This window comes from Diadema setosum, chromosome 21, assembly GCF_964275005.1.
Source record: "Diadema setosum chromosome 21, eeDiaSeto1, whole genome shotgun sequence".
NCBI lineage: Eukaryota > Metazoa > Echinodermata > Echinoidea > Diadematoida > Diadematidae > Diadema > Diadema setosum.
Window position 1 is genome coordinate 5,657,355 of NC_092705.1, and position 16,284 is coordinate 5,673,638.

General features: G+C 39.3%; 1 protein-coding gene and 1 pseudogene across 1 annotated transcript; both read left to right on the forward strand.

Moving 5' to 3' along the window:
* The first annotated feature begins 7,617 nt into the window (after positions 1-7,617).
* Positions 7,618-9,701, forward strand: LOC140244840 (uncharacterized). The gene is made up of 2 exons (XM_072324450.1): positions 7,618-7,886; positions 9,056-9,701. Exons 1-2 carry the CDS (start codon positions 7,618-7,620, stop codon positions 9,699-9,701), a joined length of 915 nt encoding a protein of 304 aa, XP_072180551.1.
* A 1,213-nt stretch (positions 9,702-10,914) lies between these two features.
* LOC140244841 (uncharacterized) lies at positions 10,915-14,394 on the forward strand (annotated as a pseudogene).
* Positions 14,395-16,284: the final 1,890 nt, after the last annotated feature.

The following is a 16,284-nucleotide window of genomic DNA, read 5'->3' on the forward strand; positions in this document are numbered from 1 at the left end:
ACCTTCCCACCCATACTTATAAACGATACTTATACTCATGACGCCCACTGTATCGCCAATGCTATGGCAGTTGCTTTCTCTCAAAAGCCTTCTTTAACTCCCACTCTCCCTCTCCCTACTTCCCAACCCCCATCCTATATACATGACAATGATTCTCCTCTCAACGCTCCTTTCACTCCCAAAGAGCTCGAAATGGCGATCAAAGCTTCCAAGAACTCAGCCCCTGGGGGCGATGGAATCAACAAACAGTTGTTAAGCCATTTAAGTGACAATATGTTTTGCTCTCTGTTAGAGATTATTAACATGAGTTGGGATACGTCTGTGATCCCGCCCCAATGGAAACACTCAATTATCAAGCCCATACTAAAGCCTGGCAAGGACAAACACTCCATCAGCTCCTACCGCCCAATTTCTCTCACACCTATTGTATGTAAACTCATGGAACGTATGATTGTCCGTAGACTCTCGTACATTATTGATAAATATGATTTAATTTCTTCCCATCAGTCTGCTTTCCTCCGACATCGTAGAATTCTCAATAATCTCCTTTGCTTAGAATCCGAAGTAAGGAAATCCTTATTCAGTAAAGGATATACGGTCGCTATCTTTCTTGACATTTGTCAAGCCTTCGACTCTATTAATCATCAGGCACTGCTTTCCAGACTTTACTCAGTGGGACTTCGAGGCCGATTTCTAAGCTGGGTACAAAGTTTTCTGGACTCACGAACTTTTCAGGTGCAAATAAACTCCACACTTTCAGACATTCGTACATGCCAAGCTGGCCTCCCGCAAGGTAGCGTCATTAGTCCTCTATTATTCAATTTGTTTATTGATGAAATTATACATTATTGTGCATCAAACGTGTCTATGTATGCTGACGACATCGCTTTATGGCATTCTTCTACCAGTCTTCGTCACATCAATACAAAACTCCAGTCCGATGTGAATAGCATCTCTGATTGGATGACACAGTATGGACTCTCTCTGTCTACTAATAAATCTAAAGTGGTTATATTTCACTCTCGCCAAGTTTCTCCCACAGGTTTCTGCATTCGTCTCCAGAACGCTCCGCTTGAAGTCGTCCCTTCTCATAAATACCTAGGGGTTACCCTTGATTACTCCTTGTCATGGTCCCCTCATGTTCAAGACATCTTAATGAAATGCAACAAACGGTTAAACCTCCTCCGTTCGCTAACCGGTTCAAACTGGGGCGCCGATACACAAATCCTTCTCTTACTCTACCGGTCTCTAGTCCGCCCTCATCTCGACTACGCCTGTGAAATCTATGGTTCTTTATCCCCGCTCCTTTCAAGCAAACTAGATACAGTACACGGCCATGCCCTTCGAATATGCACCGGCGCGCTACCATCCACTGCCCTGCATGCACTTCAAGTAGAATGTAACGAACCACCACTCCATATACGCCGTGAAAGGGCCGCCTTCAATTACTGCGCCTACATATACACACTGTCCCCACTTCACCCCGTCCGAAAAGCCATTGTCAACTGCTGGCAATACTCTTCGAATAAATGGCCACAAAACAAACTTCCTTTCGCTCTCCGAGTCAAGCCGCTTACGGACACTTTCCTAAAGCTGCAACCAATGCATGTTCATCCCAGTCCCCCTTGGTCCATTGAACATCCCAATATTGACTTCTCTCTTCTCAGCTCATGTCCCAAGACCGCCCTCCCTTCAGCGCAATATCAAACTGCTCTTCATACCATAAAGACCACATATTCAAACCACCTGACAATTTACACTGACGGTTCCCATGATCCCTCCACTAACTGTTCTGGCATTGGAATTTACGTACCTCACTATCGTCATGAAATAAGTGAAAAGGTTTCACCCATCTCAATATGTCGTACAGAACTGGTAGCAATTCTTCTTGCCCTATCATGGCTGGAATCCTCTCCCCCTCTCAAAGCTGTTATTTTCTCAGATTCTCTCAGTGCCTTAACACTTTTGAATAACCACACCTCAAATATCCTTGACCTTCCCAATGAAGTCCTTCTTAAATGCTCAAATCTTGTAATGAATGGGTGTGACATCACTTTAGCATGGGTACCAGCTCACTGTGGTCTAGCGGGCAACGAAAAAGCCGATTATCTTGCCAAACTAAGTTTACGTAAGAACATTACAATCAGTGTTCCTCTAAGTGTTGATGATATACGACATGTAATTAAACATAGGTGTCTTGACGCTTGGAACGCGTTATGGCGCTCGTCCAAGAAAGGACGCCATCTTTTCAACATCCAACCCTGTGCCTCAAACACCTTCACCTTTGAAAGTCTGAATAGACGTGATGAAATAATAACTCACCGACTCCGCATGGGCAGAGCCAGATTAGCAACTTTTTATCATATTATCCGTAAGCATCCCACTGGTCTTTGCTCAATATGCAATGCACTGGAAACCGTGGAACATTATCTATTACACTGCAAACAACACACAAATCAACGTACAAATCTCATGCGTGCTATCCATAAGCAATCACTAAACATCTCTGATTTACTCGCAAATCACAAAGCTCTGGACGCAGTTATTGCCTATGTCAAGGAAACCAACAAATATCACAGTATTTAAGATTGCATAACTTTGCTGTAGCATGGACTTCGCAAAGTCTTGCAGAATGTACATGTACTTTATCATTTTGCAAACGTAGATTTCAAGATATTTTTCGAGTCGTCGTATCATATGTTATTATGCATTATTGTTATTATCAATTACTTGTTTATTAATAATGTCTCCCACGTTGCTATGGAATGCACTTGAAGATGTATGTACATGTATCATACATCTTCATATATAATTGCGAGTTGCCTGTACACATGTCTTGTTGGCATATATTTGCTTATCAATGATATGTGGGTTTTTGTGTTTGTTTCGTTTTTTTTTTTTTTTCTCATGCTTGATTGTGATAAATCTCACTTATGTTTTATTTAGTCTCGTTTTCCCCTTCCCAGTACACAGGGGAAGGACTTTCAATCTCTCCTATCCTCAGCGTAATAGACGACATTCGCAGCGGACATCGCTCTCCGGTCCCCTCCGACAACAAGCCGACCTTGGTCAGCCGTCACGTCGAGGCCTCCATCCGTCCACCTCGCCTCTAGGTGCCGGAATCTGCAGCAAGCGGGTTTGGGGAGTCACTCGCTGCTGCAGATCCCGGCATCTCCCTCAATGGGTCTCTATTATATAAAATATATACATGTATATTGTCTTACGTTCCTTGCGGGCGTTTCCCTAGCAAGAACAGGGGATCTTTTCGTTCATATACCTATTGTGTAATTTTAGAAATGATACATTTTTCATTATTTTTGTGGTGAGAACAACTTAAAATGTTTGTTAACCCCCTTTCGTATGAGTCGCCTGCACCTAATTAATACTTTAAATCTGTGGTTTGAATTTATTTTGAAGATTGTTATGACTCCCACTTTCTGGCACTAAATTGTACTTTTATTTTCTGGGGCTTGAAGCCCGCAGGTATACTCATACGTCTTTGATTCCAAGATTATATCTGTATCATATTTCTCCGTTGTTTGCTGCAAATATTTTTCTGTATCAACGCCTTAGAGCTCCTTGATATAAACACTGCAAATATTTTTCTGTATATGCAAATGTTTTTCTGTATCAACGCCTTAGAGCTCCTTTATATAAACACTGTATATATATTTTTTTTTCTTCTCTCTTTCGAAACAATGATACAGTTATAGTAATTTTATCTATTTCGTAAAAAAACTTATCATTGTGCGTGTGCTCTATTTAAATACTTTACATTATTTTGGGTTGAACCATGATATGGGTGTGTCTGTGCGTGGTTGGAGGTGTGTGTATGTGGTTGAGTGTGTGCACGTGGATGAGTTAGTGTGCGGTACACGCGCGCGTGTATTGTTTAGTTATTTGTGTTTGTCTGAAGAATATGAGGTATTCATCAATATCATATGAGCTCCCTCGTGGAGACGTAATGAGCTCCTTTATGGAGACAATATGAGCTCCCTCGTGGAGACTTTATGAGCTCCTTTGTGGAGACTACATGAGCTCCCTCGTGGAGACGATATGAGCTCCCTCGAGGAGACTTGGTATGCATTTAATATTCTTGTTTATATCTCTTTAAGATCTATAATGTTTGGTTTATGTTTAAGTGCTGTCTGGGGCAAATTATTTGTATAGGGCCCCATTTCTCTCTCTTTCTCTTCTTTCGTTCTTTAAAATAACAACAACAACAACACAAAAATGTCCTATTGAACATTTTTCTAGTTCTTGTCAAATTTGGAATGGGATATGAAGGACTTTTAAAAAATCCATATGGACGTGGTATCACATGAAAGCATGAAGTATGGGGATCATTTTCCAATCATTATTTTACTGCTAGTCTTGTTTTAGAGGGTCCGATTTTGCAGTAAGATTTTTAAATGTAATCTTTAAGTTAAAAGATTGTAACTTTACCAAGTTTTTATCGATTTAGCTGATTAATTGTCTTTCTCTTGGCAGGACATATACCAAACTTGTCTGGTTTTTATAAAAGAATCCAAGCAAAAGTCATTGGCCTCCCTACTGTTGGATTTTTGCTTTCCTGCCACCCTGCGGGCCCAACATTGCCATAAGAAAAACTTTTTAAAATGTCCAGCAATACACTATTTCTAATCAAAAACATGATAGGTGTTTTTTTTTTTTTTTTTTTTTTAAATGAGTTCTTTATGCGGGAGCCTTCTTTGCTGCTCAAAAATGTTAAATGGATATTCAGGTCCCTTCAAACTCATCCCTCTCTTCCACACTATATTCTAATCATCCTCACATTAGGATTTCACATTGAACTTAAGAATATTTCTGGGTGGCTCCCACAAAAGTGCTGTAATTTGTGCTGTTGCTGTATTATTTTTTACCAGAATCTGGTAACTTTTAAAAAATACCCTAAAGAACAATGTGTCCACATCTGCCTATAATCGCAGTTTTACTGTTTCCAATAATATCAAGTTTCAAGTCAATAGGTGAGAGGATGCATTTCTTTTGGGCAGCATTTACAATGCTCATGTACACATTTGCAAAAAAAAAACAATCATTTCAAATTTGAAGTCAATAGGTGAGAGGGTGCATTTCCCTTAGGTAATGCATCCTCTCACCTCCAAACAACCAGGAACATAGTCATCCCCATGTTTCCAATTTCCATGTTGTCGAAAAGAAACATTCCCACATTCTGTGTAATTTTTAACTACATCATAGCAAGTTTCACTCTACCTCAAAGTCCACTGCAACATTCATCTTGTGCACTCATAACATACATTCATTTGAAGCCAATACCTCAATTTGAATTCAAGTTGTTCACTTTTATAATTGCATGATTCTGGCATACAACTCGTCAAATGCCCTGCAGAAGGGCCTTACCTGATGCGTTATACACACAAAAAAGGTACTTTTTTTAGATAATCACATTTTTGATGTTCGAATGTCTCTGTAAAATGAAGTTCTTAATTTTCTGGGCTAGAAATTTATCTCCATGTAGTCAATATTATTGTACACTGTTCTTCAGAATTTGAATCAATAATCTTATGATAGTTTTTACGCTACACTCACTTTTATGCTAAGACCTTTCTGCCAGGAACAATTACCTAAGCTAAGGCCCTTCTGCAGGGCAACCAACGAACTGTGCACGTCTCATGTAAAGTGCTCATTCAGAGCATACATGCTTTTCTTAGACAGCATAAAAAATGACAGCATCTATGACATGACACCAAAGACAGGAGATTTCTCATTGGCATTTGATCATATTAAACTCATTTCCACAAGAGATATATTATTACCTTTCGCTTTCTAGCAATATCAGGATGGAACTTTACCAATGCAATTCAGCTGTCTGTACCTTTGGCCCAATAATCATTGTCATGAAATTTCATAGTCATTTAAATGCCCACTCAACTCAAAATTATTGTGCCATAATTGAGCAAGAACAAAGAACCAGGACGCAAACTAATGCGGTGTACTCAAAGCACTTTGTCGGAAACTTGAAAGCATATCTTCTTATCAGTCCACCAATCTACTCTCTGCTATACCAATACCCAACCCTAGTTCCGACATCTCTGGATCGAGGATGGTTTGATTAATATTTGTAAATTATTTTTCATCTGACGCTCGGTCAGAGTAAGTAGTGTAACCTTATATCGAGTTACATTCACACCAACCAAATGGTACTACAGAGACTCCAACCCCAAGCACCTTCTGATCTGGAGATTCTCCCTCCTGAAACCCCTAGCAAACGGGAGACCCAAGTTTATGTGTGCGAAGCGCGAAGTTCCTAGAGTTATAGATGCTCTCTGGTGCTATCTAAGGCTTATTTTTGCAATATACGATAGCAATAAGTAAGAAATCCTTTTCAACGGGAGACATTGAGCCAGGGCGGGAGAAATTAAATCTCAAACGGGAGAACGGGAGATTTTGCAAAAGTGGGTTTTCGGCGGGAGATCTCCCGTCGAAAACGGGAGAGTTGGAGTCTCTGGTACTATAGGCTTTTACAATTTTTTGGACATCACATAGCATGGCAACGCAGAACAGTATCAAATTAATAGTAATAATATTTATTCATTTATTTATTTATTTATTTATTTATTTATTTATTCATTCATTTATTTGTTTATCTATTCATTTATTTATTCAGTCTTCTTTCAACAGGGTGCCCCCATCAGTAGGCAGGTACTGCTCTTACTGGGGGCCCTGCACAAACAAACATTACAGTTGACAAAACAATGACATATACATCAAATACAACATACTGTACGTGGACAAGTACAGTTCTTCCCCTGAGTCCCAAACAATTACACAATGACTATACACTACAATTATACACATATGTACTAATCAAACAAACGATAATATATGTATATATATATATATATATGTATGTATGTATAGAATATACATAACCATTATGTTTGTTTGTTTGATAAGTACTTTATTTTCTGCAAATCAATATACCTAAGTCACATAATAATGAACATGACAGTGAGAAATATACAAAGTGAATTTAAAACAGAGTCGTTTGACTTGCATAAACAACGATATGATAGGAAATTAATGATATAATATACAGTATGCATGTCTATGCAGCAGGGATTACAATAACAAGCTTATTGTAGTTAAGAAGCGATTATGCAGAGGGTCGCCATTGTAAGCATTGCTTGAAAAAATGGCCGGCCATACATACATACATATGTATGTATATAGAGTATTGATTATTTACAAACATGTTTTATGCTTTTTATTCACTTATTTATTTGTATATTTATAGATTGATTGATTGATTGATTGTTCATTCGTGTACACACATTGTTTGAGTGTATAATATAAAATATGATTAACATATACATAGATGTTATGAAATTCTAACGCTTTAAATGGTAAAATAGAGTCCTCTTTGTCTTAATTTTGCGCTTTATTCGACCCTATAATCATTTCGAACTCGCCCTTTGTGGACCAAAGATAACCTCTTCTTCTTGAAAAGGGCAAAAGTACAGATACAATGTACTGCAACTTCGAGTATAGATAAAGTACTCCTGAAATTGGTGTAGGAAGTTACGCTCTGACATCGCAGGAGCTTATATTCTGTCAAAGGAAGGAGGTGTAAAGATGGCGTCTGACCCAACTCCTGTTCGCATCATCATCTGGTGTCTGCCGAGGACGATCTCCACGGCGCTTGTCAAATGTCTCAGCACCATTGAGGGACTCGAAGTCTGGTTCGAGCCATTCTGTTACAGCGCATTGGCGGCACGCACGTATAAGTTCGCCTGCGGTCGGGATGCACCACTGGTCTACGAAGGTAACGAGGAGGCGCTCGCTTCGGCTGCGGCGATTCTGTCCAGCGTGATTGGCTCCAAGATCGATGCAGATCGTATTGCGTAGGTTGATCGAAGTTTTTTTTTTTTTTTTTTTTCTCGATAGCATACATTCATTTACACTGAAGATCGAGGCAGGTCATATCGCGTGATCGAAGTTTTTTTTTTTTTTTTTTTTTTTTTTTTGATAGCATACATTATTTACGTTAAGTTCTGCATATGTGTGATCTCATGACTGGCTAAAAATTATGTGATAGACAAGTCATTGTATATCTCTTTTGGCTCTAGACAGCTTATTTACTCGATAATTATTCTATTATGACACTATGCTACCGTAATTTTTTTTCTTTAACACTTGAAAAATAGTAGATTGACTGTAATTTTTTTTGGTGATTGTTCAAGCACAAAACACACACACAAACATATTATTTTTATCAGATCACTATGATACTAAAATTTGTTTTAGTTAGAATAGTTACATAATAGTACACTGACTGAGAATTTTTGTGATCTTTTTAGAATAATCATATCTGCTTAGCACAACATAATGCACTTTTGCATGTGCGTACGCATACACACACACCATTTGCACACACACAACACTTTTTCAATTGCATGATACCAAGGCAATACCAAGGTAATTATGGAGACGAATAAAAGAAAAAGAATAATATTCGCATGCACTCAATCTTGCACGTACAAACATACACTGCATCATTGAGTCAAGTTTATAAAGTTATCTTTTTTTAGGATTCGAGAGCTAACTTCATGATAAAGTGTGCAAACAGGCCCCTTTTACTGCATGTTAAATTTTGTAGTTACCTCAATAACTGTGAGTAATGACGGCTGATTGGTTAGTCTAGATAAAGCTAACAACATGCAAACTGCAATAATTACATGCGTTTGCGATTGGTCTACACAAGTTTACACAATTGGACTCTGTAAAGCAGTAATCAGAATTTCTTCCTACTTTGATCCTACAATGATTGAACATTGTAGTACAAAGTAATTTCTATGTGAGTGTGAAATTAATCGTTTTTCATAGCTATAGTTAAAGAGATGCACCGAAGTATTGTATACAAACAAGTATGGGACAGGCGGGCGTGAAGCCGATATCCGCAAATGACTTGGCAATCAATAATATGAATTTCTAACGTTCATTTAAATCAATGAAGGCTCATTCTAATTGCATATGATTTTTTTTTTCTTCATGCTCTTTGTCCCTTCTTCAGATATGCAACGGTAAAGAAAGATTTAGAATCGGCCCGTGGGAAGTATGTCTTGGTGAAAGATATGGCGTTTGCAGTGCGGAAGGATTCAACTCGCGCGTATATTCCAACCGGCTTCAGGCACGTTTTTCTCGTCCGTCACCCGGTGAGGGCTTATTCGTCTTATCGCAAAGCTTATTTGAAGATGGCCAATCTTCTCAGGGATGAAGGAGAAGAAACAAACGACCTCTCTTTCGACTTGGAGGTCGACGATGTTGCCCTCCCGTCGAAGACGTTTTACAAGGACTTGTATTCTCTGTGGAAATACGTGCGCGAGTCCGGTCTCGATGCGGACCCGATTGTTCTCGACGCCGACGATCTGTTGGCGAGACCTTCCGAAGTGTTGTCAAAGTTTTGCCGACTGGTTGGGCTCCCGTATTCCGATTCCTTGCTCCAGTGGGATTCGTCAACGGCCGTAGCCGACTCATGGAAGGCACCCGGGAAGGCGGTGGCGAAAGATTTGGTCACCATGTACGAAACGGCCATGAAGAGCAGCCGTTTCATGCCGCTCTCAGAGCCCACCCCGCGAGGCCAGCTACCAAACGACGTTGTGCGACTTTCTGACGCGTCGATGAAGTCCTACGAAAAGCTTCAAAAGAGTAAACTGTAACTCTGTTACAGTTTACAAATTCTGTACAAATTCTGTACAGATGGTGTTATCTTTCTCATCGAACTGTGTTATAATCTTCGATGATAGAACGTCTACTAAAAACAATTCACAAATTCACAACTCTTTTTAGATATGAGAATGATTAGACATGCGAGTTATTTTGTTGATAACTTGAATTATGGTGATACTGATTTCTTGACAACAACACTTATGTGTGAGTGATTGTAGCAATTTTGGTGGAACGCATCAGTGAAAGTTTGTGGAAAATCGGACAATCCGTTCAGAAATTATGAATTGTGAAAGTTTCTACCCAGTAACTGCTGGGTGAGGAGACTACAGTTTATAATGAAGCATGAGAAGAAATAAGGAACATAAAAGAGAATATCACACACACACACACACACACAAATAAATAAAAATTGCATGTACCCTGGATTTATGACTGACATGTAGCCATAGCCATAGAAAGACCAATGGTCTGTTGATCCCCAAGAAACTGAAATAATTGTTTTATGTTGTGTTTGTCTATTGTGAAATTGTTTTAATTTGAACATTCTTTCCTGTAATTACTATTGTTCCAATGTTCTATGTATAGTTCCTGTATTCTTTGTAAATGCTTTTTATCAGGATGTGGAAATAAATGAAGTGAAAAAAAAATGAAATGAAATGTATTTAGGGTAATATTATTCCCACTGCCTTCTGAAAGAGGTAAGTCAAGTGTTCTTTTATAAAGCGAGAAAAGTGAAAACATGTTGAATTTTCGCTATACTTTATGATAATAATAATAATAATAATAATAATAATAATAATAATAATAATAATAATAATAATAATAATGATATTGATAATGTCTTATTTAACCAGGGTAGCCTCTTCAGTGTTTTCACTGCTCTACCAGAGGAAACTGCCATTATTATTACCCTATCAGCGTTTCCAGGTACCCATTTATACACCTGGGTCGAGAGGAACATCATAGTGAGTAAAAACATCTTGTCTAAGGACGAGTAAGCAGTATAAGTAATGCAAATAGCGTGACCCTACGTATATTATTTGATATTAAAAAGGTCTCGTGCAACCCACGCACTCTGTAAAGTCTATTATGATAGCCAGGCAAAAAAACAAAAACAAAAACAAAAAACCAAAACAAACAAAAACACCTCAGCTGCCATTATTCCATTGGGTTGACTCTGCGGCCACCCAAACTCTCCGCATGATGGCGTCTAACCAAGCTTCTGTTCGCCTCATCGTCTGGTGTCTCCCGAGGACGATCTCCACGGCGCTCGCTAAGTGTCTCAGCGCCATCGAGGGACTCGAAGTCTGGCTGGAACCATTCTGTTACAGCGAAACCGCCGCCAACGTGTACAAGCAGGCTGTCGGCGCGGACCTGCCCAAGGTGTACGGCGGCAACGAGGAGGCAATCGCTTCGGCTGCTGAAATTCTGTCCGACATCGTGGGCTCCAAGATCGAGGCAGACCGTATCGCGTAGGTGCACAGCCGGTTCATTCCTCATGTATTATTTCATAATAGTCAACTCGAGGGGGGGGGGGGGATTTACCTCAAATGTACTTGTGGATTAATGCAGAAATAGTGTTAGTATACATACAAGGAGGTGAACACCAACCTCCTTGGTATGCTTTGGTATAAACCAGTGCAATTTGAGGAAAATCGGATAATCTGTTCAAAAGATATGAACGTTTAAGCCTAATTTAAAGGATGATTAAAAAAAAAATAAGGTTAAATCTATCTTGTCTATGTATGACGTCATCTCTGAACAAGAAAACTACTAGAAGAAAGCTAAGTAAATAGATAAAATAAATCAATGAATAAATGTTATTTTGTGTTCACTAAATATATATATGCATGCATATCATAATTATCATATCATATCATATTGAATAGGTGTACAGACACCCTGCAATATATTTGCAATGTTCAAACCATGCCAAGTAAATCACGGGGGGGTGCTATAATTAGCAACGAAGATGAGTGTGGATGTTTACAGCAGCGGTTCTTCAAAGAACACTGGTATAGTTGCTGTATCACTCGCGTGGTCGTGTGCATGCTTGTGACTACGGGAAATATTTTCTTGCAGAAAATGTGACTTTCACTGATTCGTTTTTCTGTGATCTATAAAGTATCTGTAATCTCTTGTTGACAGTTCTCAGTCATCAAAAGGCCCAAAACGGAGAGATTAGGTAAAATTACCAGGTACTCATCTGTCATGATAATATCCGTTAAAAGCGGAAATGTGGTACATAGCTTTGTTCAGGTCAAAAGGAAACTCACGAGTCAACATGGTCAAAGGCATCATTGTTTTTCTGATTCGCCCTTTTGCAAAGAGGCCAGTTAGAGAGCCCTGTGTAGTTTGTGACTAAAATGTCACCGTTGTCTTTGTAATATTTGTAACAAATGTGAAATTTTAAAATATGTATTATCATTGTTATTATAAGTAGTAGTTGTATTATTATTATTATTATTATTATTATTATTATTATTATCATCATCATCATCATCATTGTCATTATTATTATCATTATTTATTAAATTTTGTTCATTCATTCATTCATTTTTCCATTGAAATGAAATGTCTACAACCCCGTTCAGCTATCTTCATATCAAACTTGAACATGGAAATCAACTTTAAAAGTATCTTTCCTGCCTATTTCCAAGGTGTATGCCTTTGTAGATATTCCACTCTTTAGTAACCTGGTCAATACAGTTGCACTCTCACTGTGATAGAATTTAATGCATATGTATTCCTTTAACCTGCGTGCTGAAGCCTTGCCTAACATTGCAAGATCACATAAAGAATGTATGTGATCTGGATTCCAAATAAGTCTTGAAATGCATTGAGTATGCACAGGTAGATAGAATATCAATTGCTATATGTAGGCATAAATGCCGATACTACGTCCAAAAAGGGAAGACAGTAGTAGCTATACGGCCATAAATTTGAATAGGCCTACATTAATGAACTAGCCTGTCGTTATCACATTACATGAACAAGGAAAGGATGTCCAAAAATGGTATCTTGTTTGCAGAGCTATTATCAAAAATGCGGAAGATTGTATAAACGAGTGCTAAGTATCTCGGCGGCGATGGCGCCACGTTATAGTTGTACTACATATAATTACGTCATCAACGTGTATAGTTTGTGTGTCCCTTTTGCAAACCTGAAAATTAGATTCTTTTCATTGGCTGGTATACTGTAGAGGTCGGTTATTCAGACTATTCCTCAGAATGTGGAAACTTCGTGATTGAGCGGGAAACGATGCCAGATTTTCTGTGGATATATTTAGACCACGAAGAAAAAATCTGACTGTTATTCTCTATACAAAGAGGGAGCGTATTTTTTAATGACATTTGGTTACTTGTTCATTTCTTCTTCTTGAAGAAATGATTTCAATTTTCTCGAATGTTTTCATTTTTCTCGAAGGTGTCAACCAACCCCACCCCTATTATGCTCGTTTGTATACAGTGCCTAATGTGCCCGTATATGGCTGCCATTTCGACCTCGTCATTCTCGAGAAGTTCAAATTTTAGAATGAACAGGTGGACCTACACAGCGAAATAAATAATCTTCATCATGAAGCCCAATCTACTCTAAGCTGAAAAGACACGCATACACTGCCTCAAGCTAACTAAATCTAATACAAGGCTTCTTTTAAATTGAATACACTTATTTGGGCATGGTTGCCTTTTCACTAATTCAAATGACCGACGAGGAAAAAATAATAATGTCGTGATTGCAACATGCATTTCGGAAACAATGAGATAAATTCCTTTCTGTTGCATCATAACACTGCAAAAAAAAAAAAATAGTTTCAATCTTTTTAAGCGAATTCAATGGTGCATTTCTTTTTAAATTACAGTATGATACACAATACTGATCTACATGCAAGTCATTTCGATCAATGTTCGACATGCGGTAGGCCTATATTTCCCCCTTTCAAACCTCGAAAATCAAGTGTTGAAATGACAGGAAGATTATTCCGCTCAAATTTCTCATGACCTCTTTTGTTGTATGGCCATCATGGTTGCAGGTTTTCAGCAGTCAAGAAAGCGTTGGAATCGACAACTGCTAAGTACGTGTTGGTCAAGGATATGGCGTTTGGTGTACGAGACGAAGAGAGCCGCGCCTACGTCCCAGCCGGGTACAGACACGTGTTCCTCATCCGTCACCCAGTGAGGGCTTATACAGAAAAGCAGCCTTCAAGCGGCTCATGTCCATGGGCAGGTTGAAGGGGAATGCCCGGAACTTGGAAACGTTCGACTTAAGCGGGGTAGAAAATTGCATTCTTCCCTCGAAGACGTTTTACAAAGATCTGCATTCTCTGTGGGTATACGTGCGCGAGTCCGGCCTCGACCCAGAACCGATATCATTGTCCTCGACGCCGACGATCTGTTGGCGAGACCTTCCGAAGTGTTGTCGAAGTTTTGCCGACTGGTTGGGCTTCCCTATTCGGATTCCTTGCTCCAGTGGGATTCGTCAACGGCCGTAGCTGACTCATGGAAGGCACCCGGGAACGCAGTGACGAAAGAAATGGTCACCATGTACGAAACAGCTATGAAGAGTAGCTGTTTCATGCCACTTTCCAAGCTCGCAACACGCGACCAGCTACCCGCCGACGTTGTACTACTTTCGGACTCGTCGATGAAGTTCTACGAAGAACTTAAAAAATACAAACTGTGATTATTTTCATGACATTTCATTCATTTTCATATTCTTAGATGAAGATCAGCTAAATATAAAAACCGCAAATTGGATATCTTTGAATAAACTTACTGGTGATAAATCAAATTACAAGGTATACCGGTGAACCACATAAAAAGAGACATGGAGGGGGCATTAAAAAAAAAAAGCAACCTTCTTCCGTCTGCTTATAGGTACCGTCTGTCCTTTCCGCATAGATAATAGATGTTAGAAATTTTATGGCTGACTTCCAAAGCTAAAGCTAACTATACATGTCACAATATTTTCGGATCCTAGTAGATCGATGGAATCATATCGTAGGCATACATTCAATTGTGTAAGGGATAAAATGATTCTATTCTACGTTGCACCCTGTGAATTAAACGTCTTTAACCCTTCTTGATGGAGTTAGTGACGAATCTTATTTTCTTACAGTGTCTTATGTCTAATTCACCCAATCATCCGTTTTCTATGCACATCGAATAATACACCAATTGTTTGTTTGTTTGTTTGTTTTTTGCATCCCTGCCAATCTCCCCTAAATGGTATTGATGGTACAGTCCTCAATCTATACACACTATGCTATCTGTGCCCTACATTAGAATACAGTAGTCCTGAGGCCCCAGATCAAAGGCTTTGAAAAACAGTGTCAAAGCCTTAAGGGGAATCAAAAATTTCCCCTTTGGAACGAATCTCCTTAAGATACGTCGTTTTCAGCCATATGTTCCCCTATGGACGCTTTTAAAGCAGAGTGTTCAAATACGGCGGACATGTTTTCTGCCATCTCTGGAACACCGTCGACATTTTCCAGCTTCATAGTCGTCAACCCCTAGGTCAGGATGCATTATAGACAAATTCAAAAGATCTCCCAAGACGATTCCAAGGTAGTCCGTTGAAAAAAGAAAAGAAAAGGCGAGAGTGAGGCCGGTTGTCATAATGCTTAAGAGAGCAAACTCCGTCCGTTTGGTAATAAGTTCGTTCTCTCTTCGCTCGTTGGCAATCTTTTTGCACCCTACATTTTATCGCTATCGTCGAAATTTGCATGCAAATCCCCACCCATTTACAAAGGGTATGAACCGTCTGGCTGGGGTAGTCTTAAATGCTTCGATGTTTTAGCATCTGAGATGGCCGTAATATTAAGAGGTTTTATTATGAGTTTTTGTCATTGTCTACAACCGGGAGCCCCAACAAAGAAAAACAGCTAGGGCAACTCCATGCTGCAGTCGACGGAGCCACTGTCCGGCATACATCGTACTTCAGTTAAGAGCGCCCCCTTTTGACATCGCTGTGTGTAGCCAACACCTGGATCCAACACCAGATCGGGGATGAATTTCATTATTTGTTTCAGTGTCCAATATTTGAAAATGATCGTAAACAAGCCATGAAGAAATTTTTTTGGAAACGACCTAATGTATATAAAATGGATCTTTTATTTAACCACTCTACGCAAACAGTGTTGCAACTGATTGACAAATTGCCCTACATCGACGTAAATAAGCACTGAATTGATCAGTGTTTTAGTAGTAGCCATGATAAAAAATCATGGGCGTACATACTCGAGCAGGATTCGAACCTACGACCTCCTGATCACCGGACAGGCGTCATCTCCACTAGACCACCGAGCTTTCGCCCGACAGCAAGTGTTGGTTCTAATCCTTATAGCATGCAGCAGGTACTGCTTTGTTATTCAAATTCATGAAATTCTTCCGTCGAGATGTTTTCATTGCAACTGATTGACAAATTGCCCTACATCGACGTAAATAAGCACTGAATTGATCAGTGTTTTAGTAGTAGCCATGATAAAAAATCATGGGCGTACATACTCGAGCAGGATTCGAACCTACGACCTCCTGATCACCGGACAGGCGTCATCTCCACTAGACCACCGAG

Bases quoted from the DNA above. Each gene is read 5' to 3' on its own strand.
- LOC140244840 (XM_072324450.1), top strand. From the start codon at position 7,618: ATGGCGTCTGACCCAACTCCTGTTCGCATCATCATCTGGTGTCTGCCG. The intron at 7,887-9,055 runs GTAGGTTGATCG...TCCCTTCTTCAG, and splicing joins ATCGATGCAGATCGTATTGC to ATATGCAACGGTAAAGAAAG.